Below are 15,315 nucleotides of genomic sequence, written 5' to 3'. Positions count from 1 at the left end.
ATTTGTTAAAAATCCAAAAATTATTTTTTTTTCAAAATTTTTTTTTTGGCTTATATTTTAAGTATATAAATGCTTTTGTAAATTTTGTAAAATTCGTTGAAATACAATAAGCAGTTTTGCAGAAAATCCGATTTGAAAAAAAGCGGTCCTATGGCAGGTACCGTTAATAATGGTTTTCAAAAAAAAATGTTTGGTTTTGGGTTTTGATCTTCATTTACTTCAATATGGCATACCAACTTTAAGATTAAAAAAAATTAAAAAAGTGTCAATTTTAGGAATCGAACCTCGATCTCTAGCGTAAGTGTAAGTCGAATACTTATCGAATATTTAGCATCTGTAGGGTTTTCTAAGTTGCCTCTCAATATTGCCGCTCCTCTAGATTCTGCCGCTCAGGTCATGGCCGTAGGTTTTTATCCTTTTCTTAATTTATTTAATTGTACCTATTCCTAAAAATATATGCAACATTTTTGAATAATTGTATCAGCCATAATCAGACAGAGTCTACCGGGTTGGGGCCCGCCAAGGTCAAAATTTATTTTTTCAAAATTCTAGTTTCCAAAATTCTGCTTTTCATAATTTTGTTCTACAAAATATTGCAAAAAAAGGAAAAAAAAAATTCTGAAATTGTAAAGACATCCTCTCACTTATATAAGCAAGATTTGCAAAGTTTGCTACTTATTTGATTACTTTTATTAATATTAATATTCTTTTTCTTTTATTTTATTTGAAAAATTAATAAATTTAAAAATGTAAAAAAAAGGTTTTTTTTTATAAAAAAAAAAAAAAACAACAGAAAAGCAGAATTTTGAATACCAAAATTATAAAGTCGAATTTTGATACCCTCATATTTTCACTTACTTCTACTAACGGTGAAGTTCACAGTGTACAAGTAAAAAAGTCCCATATGCTGCATATCACATAGCACCTGCCACATGCCACATGCAACATGCCACAAGCAACTTGCCACATGCACTTCAACATGTTGCATACTGAATGCCACATGCCACATGGAACTTGCAACATGAAACATGTTTCAGTGTTTTGGTTGAAACATTAGACCAATTTTGGTCGTCACTGTAGATTAAATTTATCTATGAATAAGTGAATTTGACGAAATATTGATGTTGTGACCTTATCAAAATTGCATATCTTATTCCGAAAAAAATTGGTTTCATTATTAACTGTCATTTCCGCCCAGAAAGCTGCCTTAACCTCGTTCTAATCGAGATTTTTGACAACTTTTGTTTTAATTTATAAAATGATCCAATTTTTGTTGTCATGCCCTGGACATACCTACTTAAACCTGGGCAATTAAATCTGTTTGTCATATTGTATTGCTCCCAAAATATAAAAAGTATTGTTGTATTAAAAAACTCTTCTGGTTTTCTTCAAAAAATAGGTACAACTTAAAGTTCCAAAATCGGGAAATATTTTCGTCCAGTTTAAATTCCAAAAAAATATCATTTAGAACCTATTAATCTTTTAACGGATTTATTTAGCTAGTGTAAAAATTTCACCAAAAAGTAAATGGAAAAAATAGACTTCAAATTTTCTTATCATCAAAATTATATTCAAATCAGCACGAATGTTAATTTGCCTGAAGAAAATTTCCAATTACCCCGGTTGTTTTTTTCAATTCTCTGTATAACCACAACCCTTATTATAGCAGTTGAGCTGATTGCTGATTTGAATTTCAGCAACAATTGTTCTACCCGAAATGCCGCACTCAAACAGTTGAAAGTTGTCTTTTTCCAGCTTGTCAACGCATGTCACTATGGTTGACGCCAATTTTCTGAATTTTGTTTTCGTTTCCATCAACAGCCCGCATTTGCATTTATAACTGTTAAAATAAACTGCATAAACAAATCCCATTGCTAATTTAAATGTGATACTATAAAGTTATAAGAACGAAAAACTTGAAAAACCGAAAAAAAAGGAGAGGACCTACTGTTTCTTATAATAATTGACAAAAAAAATTCATTCTCCATTTTTTTTTTGTATTTTTATTTTTTTCCAAAATTGAATTATTTTGACCATTTTTTTTTTTTTTTTATAAAAAATCTTTCGCGCATCCGAAAACAACAGAAGATAAAATATCGAACAGAGTGAAGAAGGGCTATGTAGGACAAAAGCCACAAAAAAGGACATTTCTTCTGTTATGCCATTGATTGATTGTGATATGGCTTCTGCAGCGCACCAAGCCGAGTAACCGCCATGGTGCACGCGTAAAAGAAGTTGCCGCCACCAATTTTGGTCGCAATTTCTTCTTCTTCAATCCAATTCTTTCCTGATTTTGTTGTTGTTTTCAAATAGATTTTTTTTGTTGTTGTTTTTGTATTATCATCTCTCTGATCCCTCTCATCTCTGTCAAAAAAAAAAAACAACAACAACGGCAGAAAAAAAAATTCGTTTATTTTCTGCAATTTTGTGTTTCGTCAAATAAATTGCTTTCAGCAGCTCAGCATCAGCTTTCTATGTTGAAGAAGTTCGTTGTTCTTCACTTCTTCACACACAAATGAGACCAACGAAATTCCAAAAGAATCTTCTTTTTTCTTCTTCGATTTTTTTCCCATTTTTTTTTTTGTGTTTTTTTGGATACAAAAAAAGTTCCAAGGTGGTACAAAGCCATGAAGTGGCCATAACCCCAATCGCATTTTGGTCTTCCATGGAACCAAAACCATCAGTTCAATGATTTGGAAACTAAAAATCTGCGCTTTTGAGAGACAGGATGAAAATTTAAATATTGTGCATTGTTCGTCTGACATTTTGGGTGAAATTTCAAGAGGCCATACAAAAAAAAAAAAAACTGAATAATGTTGATTTTAGACCAAATTCGGGTCGTTCAACGTGTGGCTTGTTTGTGGATGTGGATGGACCGAAAGGAGATTGTCAAAAAATCTTCTTCTCGTTGATGTATGCAAAAAAGGATCTCTCCGGGAAGTATTTCTTTTGACAGTCTATGTAATTGTGTGTGTGTTCTTTCTTGATGGCGCAGTTCAAAAAAGGAAACAAACAGACAAAAACAAAAAACCGCCATCTCTCATCACCGACCGACGCGCTACACTGTTTGGTGAATCAATTTTAATGATCTCTCAGAAATGGCTCCCACATCACATATCACATCGTTTGTTTGTTTATTTGAATAAAATGAAAATTGTATTTTTTCGTGCATATGAAGCCATTAGGGCTAAAGTCAAGAATGGTTAGGTTGCATTTTTTTGTTCTTCTTTGTCGACCATCATCGGTAAGAAGATGACCGAAAAAAATAAAACTCCTCAACAATATATAGCAGATGAATGAAAGAATCAAACAAACCAAACAGAAAAAAAAAAGAAATTGAAAGAAGGAAATAATTGCTTCATTTGAAATATATAAAAAAATGCACAGAGAAAAGATTTTTGTTGTTGAACAGTGATGAATTTGAAGGAGAGACACATTTCCAAGAAGAACGTACAATTTTTTGACTCGTCGTCGCTTTCTCGCTTTTGGTCATTTCTGTGGCAACGCAGATTAAATTGAGATAATTCGAAAAAATAAAGAAATTTTTGAATTCTTTTTTACTTTTCTTATTTATTAAATCCAAATATAAAATTAAGTTAAATTGGAGTTGAGTACATTTTTTTATTTTTTGGTTATGAACATAAATGGCAGATCATTAGTGATTTCTATAGAAATATTAAGTTATAACGCCTGCAAGATTATTTGAGTGAAAATTATTTTGTATGATTCATTGGATGTCATTAAATTGGACAAAAATTTAGAATTATCACATTAAATTTGTGATATTGAATGAAAAAAGGAAAAATTGTTCATCGGGATTGTTTACAACAATGGAAAGATGTAAAAGTGCACGTGTACTTGTTTTTTTTTTGTAAATCAAGTGAATTGCCATGATCCAATTACGGACTTTTAACCCACCCAAGTGGGTCAAAATTTGACCAAAAAACTCCTGTGGACTTTTGACTTGAGGACTTAAAAACATCTTAGCAAGGAACTTCTTCCCTGATGTTTTCTAAAATTATATCGCTGGAAAACTTAAAGACTTGCACACGATTCACTTGGACATGAAGTACCACAAGGTTCTATTTAAGGACTTTCATTATTTTGTACATTTCTATATGACATTCCATAGCATTTACGATTACCCTACATAAACCCCAAACAGTATAAAATCATAATTTGATATCTGTTCTTACGTGAAATATGACATATCAAATGGCACAAATAAATTTTGATATTGAAAATGGTCAAATTATTCTTGTATTTTATATATTTGTATTAAAGTTATAGATAAAAGAACGTTATCAAAAAAGCTGACTGTCTCTTTTTTTACCCACTTCAATTGCAATTAGGTCCAAAAATTGTGGGAAGCATTTTCAAACTAGCCCAACCAAATCTAGTAAAAACAATAAACAGTTTGCTTCAATTGAAGGTAGTTAGGTATTAATTTTTCACAACCATTGTTTTATGCCAACAATTTCTTGCCATTTATTTTGTCAAGTCTAGTTGTTTTTTGTTCATTGAACTAATTAGAAAAAAGCATATTATTCTAAACAATAGAATTTAAAGTGTAATTATCTACCCAGGGGATAGAATTGACAGAGCGATCAAAATCATTCTGCATATAGCTATAGAAGATGCTTTTTGTGAAAATATTTTCATTTGATTAAAATAAGAATGGCGCCCAATGTGGAGCTCTAGGATTTGGGGTTTATTTTATTTTCTGCAAGTATATACTTTATATTTTCGATTCGATATTCCATAATCATTAGACACTTTAAAGTCATCTAGAAGTATTTAGAGATAATGGCGCCCAACATGAATTTGTTTTTGATATTTCATGTTATTACATACGCATCATCAAACGAAAATGGTATACAACATGACAAATAAAATGACGTATAAGAAAGAGATAGCCCTTAAGAAATTATATTCAGTCTTAATTTTTGTATATGGCATAAATAGCACCCAACGGGAATTTCTAAAAGACAATGTTTAGCAAAAATGGCGCCCAACGTAGAATTCTACATTAATTAAAAAAAAAAAACAAAATTTTATGTCAATTAAAACTTATATTGATTGTTGATTTGTTTGGTATTTTTTATTTAAAACCCAATTTTTTTTTCAATGGCGCCCAAAAATCCGATGTTTCTTAACTTTCAATTTTCAAAGATATTCATACATTAAAATAAAATTTTCAATTCTGATTTACTTTCTAATGTAACATAGTTCATTGAAAATGCATTGCCATTAAGAATAAAAAGAGAAAATGGCGCCCAATGTGAAGTTATTGAAAAAATTATTTTCTTTAATTTTTCAATGATTTTTGTTTTTGTATGGACTACCAGCTTGATTTCTGATAGTTAAGTTCATATCTAGAAGAATTTTTTTATACTGTGATATTGTCAAAAAAAAAAAAAAATTCTGTTATTTTTTTTCAATGATAATGATATTCAATAGTTTCATGACATTAACAATATATTTCTTGTAATAGACAAAACTATTTTTATAATTGTATTTAGTGATTTTCAGTCCTGCTTTTAGTGGAGTAACTAAAGCTCAAAAATTGGCAATATTAGGGAACCCGGCCGAACAGCATAGATTTTGATGATCTTTTTTTTCAAACATCGGTAATTAAAAATACTTTAAAGTCTATAGATTTAAGAAAAAAAAATATTTGCACACAATGGCAACACCTACAATATTCAAATATACATTTTTTAAAAGCTAGAAGCTTAGTCATATATGTAAAATTAAAATTAAGTTAATTGAATGAACGGCTTTTGAAAGAATGGTTATTGATTTCAGATTTTTGAAAAAAAAAATTATTGAAAAAATTTTAACATGTCGTTTTTTAAGCTTGGTCGTAATATAGAATGCATTTATTTTCAAATTTTTTTGGCCGCATTTATTATGATTTCAAATTATAAAAGGAAATGTCAATATGTATTACGGTTTATGAAAAAAATTAAAAAGTATTTCATTTTGGAAGAACTTTTTTTAAAAAAGTTTTGAAAAAAAAATGTAACTTATTTTTTTTTTAAAGTTCAACATCTAAATATAAATTTATTTTTTATTCATTTAATAACCCTTACTGTTGAAAGTTAAATAGCAAAAATTTAAAGTTCCTATTTACCACAGTCTTTGAGAAAATTAATTATTTCAATGCAAAAATTCAGTTTTAATAAAAAAAAACCATTGAAATTGAAGTTATTTTTCATTTTTTTTTTTCAAAAGTGTGATATATTTTACCTTTTTTGCTTCGAAATTCAACTGATAATATTTATGACCAAAAATTTTTTTAAAATAAATTCATATTTTATTAGAAAAAGTTTGGAAAAAAGATATTTTAAATTTTTTTAATAACATTTTTTTTTTTTAATTCTGAGTTTGAGGACCATTTTTTCAAAAAATCTTGATTAAATGTAGTGGATTTAAATTTAAAAGATAAGAATGAGCTTCTGGCTTTTTAAAAATGTATTTTAAAATATTGTAGGTTTTGCCGTTGTTTTCAAAATATTTTTTTTGTGTTTGAGGTCAGAATGTTAGAAAATTGCATTTATCGCTTAAACGATGGAAGATTGTCCCTTACTGCCTTTTATATATTTTCCTTAAATTACCTAGAGAATATTTTGCTATCATTTGTTTTATGAAATTTAAGCAAAAAAAAAATGGTTTTGTTAAAAAAAAATTTAATTTTAATTTTAAAAAACAAAAACTTTAAAGTATTTTTAATTACCTACGTTTGAAAAAAAAAATCGTCAAAATCAGAGCTGTTCGGCCGGGTTCCCTAATAATTTGCTTTAGTTACTCTACTATTTCATCTTTTTTATTTCAAAGTTCACCAAATCTTCATAGGTTTTTAACAAGATAAAACTTAAATGGCGCCCAACGTCAAGTGCTTTTCGTTTTATTTTTGTTTTAAATTTTTAGAATTCTTTTCCTACCTTGATCATATTCTACAACTGAATAAGTAAATTTTTGCTCATGGTCATGTTTAAGTAGGTTCTGTAAATGGCGCCCAATGAGAAATTTTTTATAAACTTAATTTATCGTTTTTTTTTTCAACTAAAAAGTAATTTTGAGTGTTATTGTTTATCCATAAGGATATGAAGTAATTTTATTTACTTAACATGATATTAATGGAGCTTAAATATTTAATAATTTTAATTTGGTGCATCGTTTTAAAGATTTGTACTCTTGTTTAAATGTAAAATATAATATATCATAGTCCATATAGCTAAAATGGCGCCCAATGCGTAACCATTTTAACTTTATTTGCTTTCAATTTAGCTAGAATTCTAATAATTATATTTTTTTTTTCTTTTTTTACATTCCAGGAAGCCGCAACGTTGTCAGCTATTCCATCTACACCGGTGATCCCGATGACTATTTCAGCATTGACAAAAATTCTGGTGACATTCGTGTAGCAAAACCATTAGATCATGAAGCTAAACCACAAGTTCTATTAAATATACAAGCAAAAAGTGGTGATCCACCAGCTTATGGACATACTCAGGTAAAGTTTCATTGAACTCTAAACAAAAAAACAAAAAAAAAAACAAAACTCTATACAATTTTTAAGAAGATGCTAAAAATAAGATATCTTTCAATCTTAGTCAGGCATCAAAAAAAAAAAAAAAATACAAACTCATTTCACAATAGAATTCGTCTGCACATTAAATTCAAAATGAGCACTCCTCCACTGGGAAGATGCTTTCCCACCATGAAATTCCCTGAATTGTAGAATGACTTCTGGCTCTCCTAAATAAGGAGTTAAATAGTACAAAGATGTGGTGTGGCATTTTTTTATATATACAAAAAAAAAGCTACTTTGTATATAGCTATTTTGCCAACTCTCGACTTTTATGTTTTTTTTTTTTTTTCTTTTGAGAGAAGGAGATTCGCTCTCCTTGGCATCATTATCACACAAACGTGATTTAAAATTTTTCTGTTTAACTGTTTGCCCTATGGAGTGCACCTTGATGGCGATGGTAAATCCACCACACACACTGACCATGAAAACAAACGAGATCTTGAAAGGAGATCCAAATGAAGAAACCTCTCTCAGACACAAAGAAGAGAAGCAAAAATCCACCCATGGAACCCGATTCGATGATCCCGCAAATCCGAATGCAGCAATCCTAATTAAAATACTTAGGACGTATGTTAATTAAGCAATTGTGTGCGCGCAATTTCTTGCATTGGCAAGGATTTCGAAGAAAACTGTTTTGTGGCAATTTTTGTTTTTTTTTTTTTTTTTTAGAAAAACGACTCACGACAGTGAATATTTTTTTTTTTTTATTGTTTATTTGTTTTTTTTTTATTTTTTTCGTATAGGTCAACATCGATATCGAAGACGTTAACGACAATCCGCCCGAATTCGAGACAAGTATGGTCCGTATCTCGGTGCCGGAGAACGTCGAACTTGGTACGCCACTGTATGCTGCTCACGCCCGCGATAAGGACTCTGGCAAAAGTGGCATTGTCACATACAGTCTAACAATGATTGGTTCAATGCCATCGCCACATCTGAATGTGACAACGTCAGCAACGGCAGCAGCGATGTACGGTGGCTCATCGATGTTTATGTCGCCAGGAGTTGCATCTGGATCTGCTTCATCATTATCATCATCAGCAGCAGCATCGTCATCATCGCTGACATCCTCGTCCTCATCGTCACTTTTATCATCTTTGAATGGTAACGGTGGTGGTGGGGGGCGACTTTATTCCATTCGAAATGGTAATCACAATCAAATTGGTTCTGGATCTCAACAACAACAACAACAACAATTGTATGGAATGGGTGGTAGTAGTAGTTATCTTATGGCCAACTCATTGCCACTAGACTTGCAACAGCAACTTCTGCAACAGCAGCAGCAGCGGCATCATCTAGTACAACCATCTACTACGAGCATGAACCAAGCTCAACTGTTTGCCATCGATTCACGTTCCGGACATTTAACATTGTCACGACATTTAGACTATGAGACATCACAACGGCATTCGTTAATTGTCACCGCAACCGATTCTGGTGAACCACCATTATCGGCTAATTTAACTATTCTCGTCGAGGTACAAGATGTTAATGATAATCCGCCGGTCTTCGAGCGTAATGAATATTCAATTAAGGTGTTGGAATCGATGCCGATTAACTCGCAGGTAAGTCAAAAACCTAACTAAAAAAAAAAAAAGCCTTTTTCCCCTATCTCTTCCTTATTTATACAAAAAAAAAAGTCTTATGTAAGATCTTCCTTTTTTTTTTTGCCTAAAGATATTTTATACAAAATCAATATGGTACCTTTTTAACAACAAACTATGTAGGTTTTTTAGGGGAAAAGAGAAATGCTTTTTCCCTCTGAAGACTCTCTTTCTCTTGACTTTGCGTTAAACAGATTTTTCCGGTAAGATATAAAAGTGGACAAGCTTCATATATGTATACATCTTCTGCCTACAACTTAGATTAAACAAGAACTAATGACATACATGCGGGGGAGGTGTGTGTTTGGCTTTTTTTTATTTTAACTTATAGGTGAGTGACATCGATCGGTGAGAAGTAGAAAAATCACTTCACTAATGAACTGAACGTCACGAAAAGAATTTTTTTTTCTTCTTGTATTTTTTTTTTCTTCTGAATGACCTGAATACCTATTTCAAAAGATCCTGAGAAAATATTTCATGTTTTTTTTTTTTTTTAAGTGATGGTTATTTTTACAAGCTATCAGTAGTTAAAGTAAGTGGCGGAGAAAGATTAACTTGAAAATCGGTAGATGTATTTTTTTTTTAATGAGAAAACATCATTATCAAATATTCTGAATTTGTGGAACATTTGTTTGAAAAATAAAACATAATATGATCAATATTAGTGTTTTTAGAAGCAACTCGGTGAAAGCAATTCTTAGCTAGACAAGAAGTTGGAGAAATCTGAGCTTGTAACAATTTTGCATCTTTAACTATCTACCATAGTATTTTCTTAAAAGCTCCTTATAGACGCAAACTGTTAATTGGGTACCAACTATATCCATTTTCGGTACTGTTTTAAGAGAATTCTTAAAGAAAGTCTCAAAAACCTTTGTTGCTATGATCTTTATCAACTATATCCTTAAGTTTTATTATATATCACAATTTTGAGCAAAATCTTGGACCACAGGATATGAAAAAGAAGTTACTAGTAGAGATGTCATAAGAAGAAACAAATCGGCAAAATGGCGCCCAACGTAATTTTTAACTTGCTCTATATAGGGCAAGTATTGGTTTCGTGTCAAAAAAAAATTTGTCTGTCTTTGCGTCTGTGCGTCCATCTGTACACATTTCCACAGCCTTAACGTAAACGGATTTTCTTTAAATTTGGTGCAGATGATTTTTATAGAATTCTGAAATTTTTTTTTTATATTTCACTTAGAAAGTGAACCTCCCATACAAAATTTTTAAGTTATAACAAATAACTCGTAAACAGCTTGATTTAACTTTACAGACGTAGTATTAAAAGGCATTTGCAATAAAACTGCATTTTTTGAAGTGAAAACTTCTTTAGTATCGTAGTGATTTGAAACAAGATGAAACGAAAAAGCGACACGAAAAATCAATTGATCATAACTTTTTTGTTTTAATAGATAGAAAAATGAAATTTATACAGTAGATAGGTAATTAAATAAATTATGATTGTGAAAAATTTCAATTAATTTCATATTCAAAATTCTGAGATAACGGTGAAAATATGTTCTTTTTCTAAACACGTTATATCTTTTGATCTAGATCACATAACAAATTTATTTAACTTTAAAAGGCATGCTGATAATATTACCTTTCATTTAATTTATCACACATGACGGTACGTGCTCTACAAGTTATATAATCTTTAATTGAAAAACACCTCAAAACACCTGTGAAGATTTGTTGCCGATGATGACCAGCCAGCAGTAGAGGAAGTACCGTAATCTCAGTTTGAAATTTCGACATGATTGGCTTTAAAAAATTCTAACTTTTTACTTGCGATATAGGTACTATATATCAAGTTATGCATTCGTACAAAAAAAAAAGTTGAGATAACATTTTTCCATGACATTACGATGGTAGACAATGCCAAAAAAGTGGGTCCCGGAAGTCCGTCTGTCTGTCTGTCTGTCAGTCTGTCTGTCTGTCTGTCTGTATAAGGAGCTACAGCCTAAACGGATAGACCGATTAATGTCAAACTTGGTATGTAGCGTTATTTGGCGACTCTACAGAGGGGTTTTTGGAATTAATTTTTTTGGACCAAAAATAACGGTACTTGTCATATATCGATTTTAGTAAAATTGAAATATCTCGAAAACGGCTCCAACGATTTTGTTTAAAAAATTCAAATGTTAGTTTTAAGCTAAGGTCTATATTTCAATGAAAAAAAATTTTTTGAAAATCATTATTAACGGTACCTGCCATAGAACCGTTTTTTTTCAAATCCGATTATCTCCGAAAGTGCTTCTTCGATTTCAACGAAACTTTTTGTGAAGAAGCATTTATATAATTTATTATTATATTATTTTTGGATTTTTAAAAAAAATTTGAAATTTTTTTTTTGAAAAATCAAATTTTCGAAAACGGGACATTGAATTTTTTTGAAATTTTGTTTTTAGATGTTGATTAGTAATTTCTACAAAATGGCATTACAATTTTATTTTAAAACTTTTTTTCCAAAAAATTATTTATAAAAAATTGTTTTTTTAAAAAACGGCTCTAACGATTTTGAAAATTTTTTTTCTAAAAATGCACGTTAATATATGAATCAAAACTGCATACTTGTTTTGGAGGGCAATTTAATTTCAGATTTTATTTTATTTTTTTTTTTTAAACGAATTTTATTTTTTTTTTCCAAATTTCTATATAAAAAGTCTTAAAAATTTAAGCAACTTTAACTCCAAGAGCAAGTTCGTGCGACCCAGTCGTGCATTTTATTTTTGTAGGTATTGTAGAAATACGATTGAAGCGTCATATAAAAGGTGAAATAATAATGATATAAAATTTATTATAGATTGTCTTTTAAAAAATGGATTTAATGGCGTTAGAAGAGAAAAGAGATGCTTTTGCTTTTTTTATGAAAACTAATTGGGTTAAAAAAAAATTCTAGCTCTTTTTTTAGATGTTGTATAGACATGGTTGGTATAAATATTTTGAGCTGAAACAATAAGCTTTTAGATGGTATAAAATTTATTCAAAGTTGTCATATAAAAAAAGTGATGGAATAAAAAAAGTTATATTTTTTCGATTTTTTTAATGATTTTTAAGTTTTCACTTCAACCACGTGTGAATTGCACACATGATTTTTTTTGTTTTTCTCAAAGAAGTCAAATAAAAAAAGAAAAAATTGACCTTAATTGTCAGCTCTTACTCAACATTAACATTTCTTTAAAAATCTATATATAGGCAGCTCTTAAAATATGCAAGTAAACTAAAAAACGTTTTTTCGAACTGCAAGAGCAAGTACATACGTGCGACACAGTCGTGTTTTATATTTTTTTTATTTTTGTCAAATGTAGTTTTCAATCATTTTAAACATTTTATTATTTCATAGTCTATTGACGATTCCCATTCATTTGTATAAATAAAGAAAATGGCGCCCAACGTGAAGCTTTCTAGCTTTAATTAAAAAATGTTATATATATTTTTTTTTATTTTATCACACTACTGAGAGTAAAGTATCAATGAGGTTTTGGGTCGTGAAAGGTCTGCAATAAACAAGTTTTGAAATGCATTTGATTCAGGTTAATAGCTGGTCAATAGTCTAAATTGATGAATTTTTCAAGCTTTCGAGTTGGACGATGAATTTTGAAAAAAAGAGAAGTCAAACATCAGCCTGTAGTTGAAAATTTAGTTTTTAATGGTCTAAACAGTTTTTCACATCTTTTGATGCAGATATAACGTTACCGTTATATTGTTATAACGTTGCTGAAGTTCACTATACAACAATAGAAAACAAAACTGCAACATTTAAGAAAAATGTTTTTTTTTTTCTATTTTACATATATATATAAATTCCCGTAAGTCATCAATTCTTCTATTCAAAATCTATTTCAGATTTGTCCAAATCAGAGATGGAAATAATCCCACTTACAAAAATCAAATAGCAGAACTCTCAAATTTATAAAATGCAAGTACGTTCTATGATCTTCATATTTCACTCCTCTAAAGGAATTTGTTCAAACTCCTCTGTGCTCTTTCTTGTAATACAATTTCATGAATCCAATCAAAAAATTTAATTCCAAGTTTCCTTGGCTAATTTTGGCTAATCGCATATATGACCTCGACTTCCACTTTTCATAAGTTCTCTCACATAATTTTATCCCCAAAAACTAGGTATAAGCCCCATACAATTATTATCATACCAAACTAGCAAAACGTAGGTAGGTTATACATACACACACATAAGAATATAAACCTGCATTTTGACCAAAGTCAAAAAACAAGAAGTACCAAAAGCTTAGAGAGAGAGAGAGAGAGAGATAGAATAAAAGTACATACCTCCTCCTTGAATGAGGGTCAATGAGGGATCACCAGAAACGAAGTCATGCGCGCATTTGAATGCGATCACATCCGTTGCATAGGCAAAATAAAAAAAAAAAAAAAAACCAACGGTTCCCGTTGCACCATGAGAGTATATGTTACCAAACTGTGCTTGCGCAGACGCGGACGCGGACAGACATTCTACATTTCATTATACTTTTATGACAGTATTTAGAGATACAGTATGTTGGGCAAGCATAGAATCAAACAAAAAACAACCATCTAACAAGATGACTTAACATCAAAAAGACACAAAAACCACCCATTAAGAGAGAGAGAGAGAGGGAGAGAGGGAGAAAGAGAGAGAGAAAATAAGACCTATTACTGCCTGACTTGAGCATTTCTGCATAAATTCGTTTAGAGGTTACTAGAAAATGTGTGTCCTCTGGAGCAGCAGCGGCGGTATTAGTATCAACATCCGTCGTTCCGTCGTTGCTCCCGCTGAATCCGTTACACATCCAAAAGACTAACAAAAATAATAAAAAAAAAAAAAAAACCAAAAACAACAAAGACTCCAACTTGGATGACTTCAACGACGACGACTATACGACGAAGAAAAGACGACGACATCAAATGCGCAATGTTAGTTAGCTATACAGCAGCTTGGCCTTTTTTGCTTAAGACGGAACATGGTTTTTATTTTTCGTTCTCTTATTTCAATCAAGGCGAACCGCAAGCTTATAGCTAGCTTATATGTATGCTAAAGCGCGCTTCCTAGATTCACATGATTGTTGTTTTCTGTTTTTTGTTGTTTTTTGTCCCGCGCTCTGTTAGCTGCTTGGCTTGTTTACTACTTGCTGTGGCACAAGAGCTTCTCATCTCTTCTCTTTGATACTGTTGGCTGCTGCACAAAACTACTATATACAAATCGTGGTTACAACTCCATCAAAGGCTCGTAACTCATTTACATATACCTCCGCTGAGCTAAGATGCTGGCTTGACTTTGCTATAAGGTATATAGTGTATACTGTCCCCCTGATGACAGAAGAAATGGGACGAAATATGGCCATGAGGTGAATTTTATAGGAGAGAGCCTCCAGAGGAAAGCGCAGCGCAATAGCGGCAGCAGTCAGTTAGAACATAGCAACAAAATACAAAACTACAACAACAACAACAAGACAAAAATGACAGACAAAAAATTAACCAAGTTAACTGAGACCCAAAACAAGCATGCGGTATGCACATTGGCCTACAACTACAACAACAAAAATGAAAGAAAAAAAAATAACCAGTCAAGCGGTCATATACAAACTCTAAACGGGGAATTTCATGCGGAGGGTTCCCCTGCGTTACCTGGTCCATTGCTTTCTATCTATCTTGCTCTGTCTTGCTAGTTTTGGTTTTGGTTGCAGTTTTGCCGATGAAAAGGTTATTTATTCCAAATTTGAGGGTGGCTTAAGGCGTTAGCAGAAATATTTGGGTTTATTGGCATTTAAGTGATTATATCTTCTTTTTGAAAATCTTATAATATTGACTTAAAAAATGAAAATTGCTTATGCATTAAGCTCGTTAGTTCAAAATTTATTAAAAACATTAATTTTATTGCAAAGAATATGAATTTCATAAAAATTTTTACTCAACTTGAAGCGAGGATATTTTTTTTTCTTCTTCTTCTAAATCGGTAAAAAATCGGCTGCAAGCACAAAAAAGTGTCAAATTCCACCTGAGCCTAAGCGTGCAACTGACTCTACAGAAAACCAATTTTTTTTTCACAGATTTCCAGTTCTAATTTTATGTTATCTTCTCCTAATAACACTGGTCTGCAAAAAACCAAAAAAA

The 15,315-nt window shown here is 30.9% G+C and overlaps 1 protein-coding gene across 1 annotated transcript in view; it reads left to right on the top strand.

Moving 5' to 3' along the window:
• Positions 1 to 15,315, top strand: part of LOC129914413 (protein dachsous) — a 231,187-nt gene that overhangs the window by 163,122 nt on the left and 52,750 nt on the right. The window contains exons 4-5 of the mRNA XM_055993664.1: positions 7,341 to 7,519; positions 8,341 to 9,162. Coding sequence (XP_055849639.1) covers positions 7,341 to 7,519; positions 8,341 to 9,162 — 1,001 coding nt within the window. The remainder of the gene's footprint in view (positions 1 to 7,340; positions 7,520 to 8,340; positions 9,163 to 15,315) is intronic.

The sequence above is a fragment of the Episyrphus balteatus genome, chromosome 1 (genome assembly GCF_945859705.1).
Source record: "Episyrphus balteatus chromosome 1, idEpiBalt1.1, whole genome shotgun sequence".
NCBI classification, from domain to species: Eukaryota; Metazoa; Arthropoda; class Insecta; order Diptera; family Syrphidae; genus Episyrphus; species Episyrphus balteatus.
The sequence above is the reverse complement of the archived record's forward strand: the minus strand, read 5'-3'. Positions and strand labels throughout refer to the sequence as shown.